At 33.1% G+C, this 3651-nt stretch overlaps 1 protein-coding gene across 2 annotated transcripts in view; it reads left to right on the top strand.

Moving 5' to 3' along the window:
• LOC106678781 (esterase FE4) overlaps nt 1-3651 on the top strand; it is a 17289-nt gene that overhangs the window by 2539 nt on the left and 11099 nt on the right. For both annotated transcript variants that reach the window (XM_067047381.1, XM_014417529.2), the window contains exons 2-4: nt 549-701; nt 3035-3194; nt 3265-3450. In XM_067047381.1, the coding sequence (XP_066903482.1) occupies nt 549-701; nt 3035-3194; nt 3265-3450 (499 nt within the window). The remainder of the gene's footprint in view (nt 1-548; nt 702-3034; nt 3195-3264; nt 3451-3651) is intronic.

Raw genomic sequence — 3651 nt, 5'->3', positions numbered from 1 at the left:
ATGTTTGAAGTACCACCAATGGGTGGTTCTTTCCCAAGATTTTCAAGTGTATATGAAGCATACTACATATTTACCTATTGTATTATTTTGTACAGTTGTAAATTACATTAAATAAATAATTAAAAAAAAATAAAATAAATTTTTTTAACTTATTCTCTGGTCGCACCCGCAACCATCTTCTCCTAATAAATAGAGAAATTTTCCCACACTACAAACCTAACCTAGGCAGTCCTTATTTGAAACTCTCAGTCGACTTTCTGTCCATAGCTTTCGTAAAGGGAGTATAAATTTTAGGTTAGTTTCAAGTTCCGTGTAATTATAACTACAGATATTTTTATAAATGTGGCTATAATTAGAATTTAAGGCACATTCAATATCTGTTATAAGTTGTCAAATATATTTGTTAAAATAGTATTTTTGTTCCTAATTAGTATTTTCGGATCAGAATTAATTTATAATAAATGAAACTTTGATATGAATGATCGACTTTATCAACTATAAGGTGGTGAATCAAATTAAGAAGATTTGTTCACTCTTTGATGTTTCAGGAACCTGTTCCTAATGACCCTTGGATTGGGGACTATTACAACGCCACTAGAGAACCACCGCGATGCCTTCAGCTCAACCACAACACCCTCAACACCCCGTTCGCCATCTTGGGTTCAGAGGACTGTTTGTACCTCAATGTCTACACACCAGTGGTATCCATTATTACTAATATTATGAATCGAAGTTACATTTTCTAACTATTGACTACTTATTGATTACAGGTATAATCAGGTTAGTACCTCTAGTGGATATTTAAGGTCGATGTCTTCTTTCGAATGTAACATTTTTAGCATAAAGTAGCACCATTCCAAAGAAGGCAGTGTCTCCATTCCCGACACATCCTTTTCTAGTACAATAGCCAAAAAGAAAAAAAAAGTCAGTTATTGCACTCCAATATTTTATTACTTTAATAAAAACTACGTAGGATTATTAGTCAAAATTGATGAGTCTGATATAGGGGGATTAAAAAAAAACGGCTGTTTCAAAAAAATGTTTTTTCATTTGGAGCTTTATATCCTTTTATCGTATATTTCGTAGGAGTAGACGTTTTCATGATATTTCTGAGAAGAAATTCACAAATTTTTTATTTTATTTTATAACAGATCGGCTTGGTGGGCCTTACATGGTTGATATAACAATTATATTACATATATATTTTTTAATAATTGATTATGGGGGGGGTATAGTCTCGTACAAAAGACACCCCAAACTATATAAAATGTTCTTACTAAAAGAAAAAAAAAAGAAAATAAATAGATAAGAATAATGCTTCTTAATAAAAGAGGAAAGTAAAATTAATAACAAAAAATAATGATATTAGTACACTTAAATAAAACAAACAATTGTCCTCTAATAGTAAAAAGAAACAAGTTAATTTGAAAAAGGGAAGAGGGAAATAAAATGAATAATAATAATAATAAGTAAATAGAGGTAGTGTGACTATGAATTAATTTTATATTTATTAAAATTTGTAACAGAATGTCCTGCAGCAGTCTGGGCTTCAGTCTTCGGGTTGAGGTTGGGGTTCCCAGGTTGTAGGTCACTGCTCCTTTAACTGTTGGCAACTGGGAGTGGAACTTCATGAACCGTTTTTCATGTAATCCTCTATTGACTCCATCTGTAATTCGCGATGCAGTTGGCTATTTCTTATGAACCAAGGAGCATTAACAGCGGTTCTTAGGACTTTGTTTTGAAAAGATTGTAGTTTTTTCCTTTTCGTAAAGGATCCCGCATCCCAGACTTCACAGCTGTACATCAGCAGTGGCCTGAGAATTGTTTTAAATATAAGAACAGATGTTTCTGGTTTTAGTTTGGAATTTCTGTTTAGGGTAGGATATAGCATTGCTAACCTTTAGAAGTTTGAGTTAGTTTGATGCTGATATGGTGATTCCAAGTAAGGCGGCGATCTAGGTGAATTCACAAAATGTTGATTTCTAGTTGCTGGGACAAACTTTCTATTAGGATTATGATGTCACATTCTTTATCCATTCGACTGAAATTGCCAGACCACTTGAAGTTGTTCCTTTTTAAGAGCGATAATCACTTTAAGGACTAAACCTCAGGACTAAACCTAAACCTTTTTTGAGCCTAAATTTTTTCTTTTACTGAATTATTTTAGCGTGCTCAATACAATTACTTTCATTTGAAGTAGACTCCTCTCGATGTACGCTATTTAGCATATAGTCATTTTGTGGCTCAATTCCAACTGCTTGGATTTTCTTTTATAATGTGGTTGTAATTAGAATCCAAAACTTCTTAGAACTCTTTCTCTCAGTCCTGCAACTTTATTTTCTTTGCCCCAGTTATATTCTGATCACATATTTGTTTACACCTGTCTTCATATTATTTTTTTCTGTTCTACCGTCGTCACTGAAGATTTTCCTTTTTTTTTTTTCTTTTTTTTTTACAAATTCTTCTCTAATTTTTTTTTTTGGCTTGATCTTTTACTTGTATGATTCCTGGCATAGATTTATTCAGCACCACTGCACGATCTTTTGATGATGATAATTAAAGAGAAGAATTCCTTGCCTCTCACATTTAGCCTGAATCTCTTCACTTCTTGACATAATTGTATTATAATTACTCTAACACTTAAGAAAAACCTAAAATTGATGTTTTGAGGCAAATGAAGAGAACTACTTTGGATTACAGGGCAGATATCTAGGCTGATGAGAAATCCAGTCTTTACTTTAAAGTATAAGCAAATACTTCTAAGTAAATATTTATTTTGTTTATGGTTTTCCAGCATTTACTTGATGACTTGAGATTATAAAGTATAATTAAAGATAGTTTAAAATTAAAGGTAAAATTTATGAAATTGAAGTACTGATTAAATGTGGCCTGAACAGTTTACCTTATTGTATTGAACGGAAGTTACAAATCTTCAAATAGTGAACTGTTTAAGTAATTTGCATTTCAATTAACAAGAATAAATACTTTGACAAGTAAATGAATTAATTAATAAATTATAAAAATGTGTCCATAGATCACCGATGCAAAAGGTACAGATGGAAAACTATTGGACGTCATAGTGTTCATTCACGGAGGAGCTTTCATGTTCTTGACTTCCAGCGTGTTCGGAGGTTCAATTCTCATGGAGCGAGAAATAGTCTTAGTCACCATTAACTACAGGCTTGGACCTCTAGGTGCTGCAACAGCTTTCTTAATTCTACAGAGAATGAACAGAAAATTATAATCAATTTTTATTCCGTTCAGGTTTCATGAGCACTGGTGACGCCATCTTGCCGGGTAACAACGGCCTGAAGGATCAGGTACTTGCTCTGAAGTGGGTACAAGAGAACATCGCAGCCTTCGGTGGAGACCCCGACAGGGTAACGATAGCAGGATTCTCGGCCGGATCTGCGAGTGTCCATTACCATATCTTGTCTCCTCTCAGCAAGGGTGAGTTACTTCTAAGTCTTTCGGCGTTTTCAGTACAGCAATTTGCTTTGATATTGTTGTTGATATAATATACTTTTGTTGAAGTAATCCTGGCGAAAAACTATTAAATTAGCATGTTTTTACCTAAAAACTTTAATAATAATCATTAATTATTTTATAATTATGAGAGATAGTTGACCGTGGATGATAAATGAGGAGAAG

The sequence above is a fragment of the Halyomorpha halys genome, unplaced genomic scaffold (genome assembly GCF_000696795.3).
Source record: "Halyomorpha halys isolate HHAL.00 unplaced genomic scaffold, Hhal_1.1 Scaffold159.1, whole genome shotgun sequence".
Lineage (NCBI taxonomy): Eukaryota > Metazoa > Arthropoda > Insecta > Hemiptera > Pentatomidae > Halyomorpha > Halyomorpha halys.
This window is presented reverse-complemented; position numbering and strand designations above follow the sequence as displayed.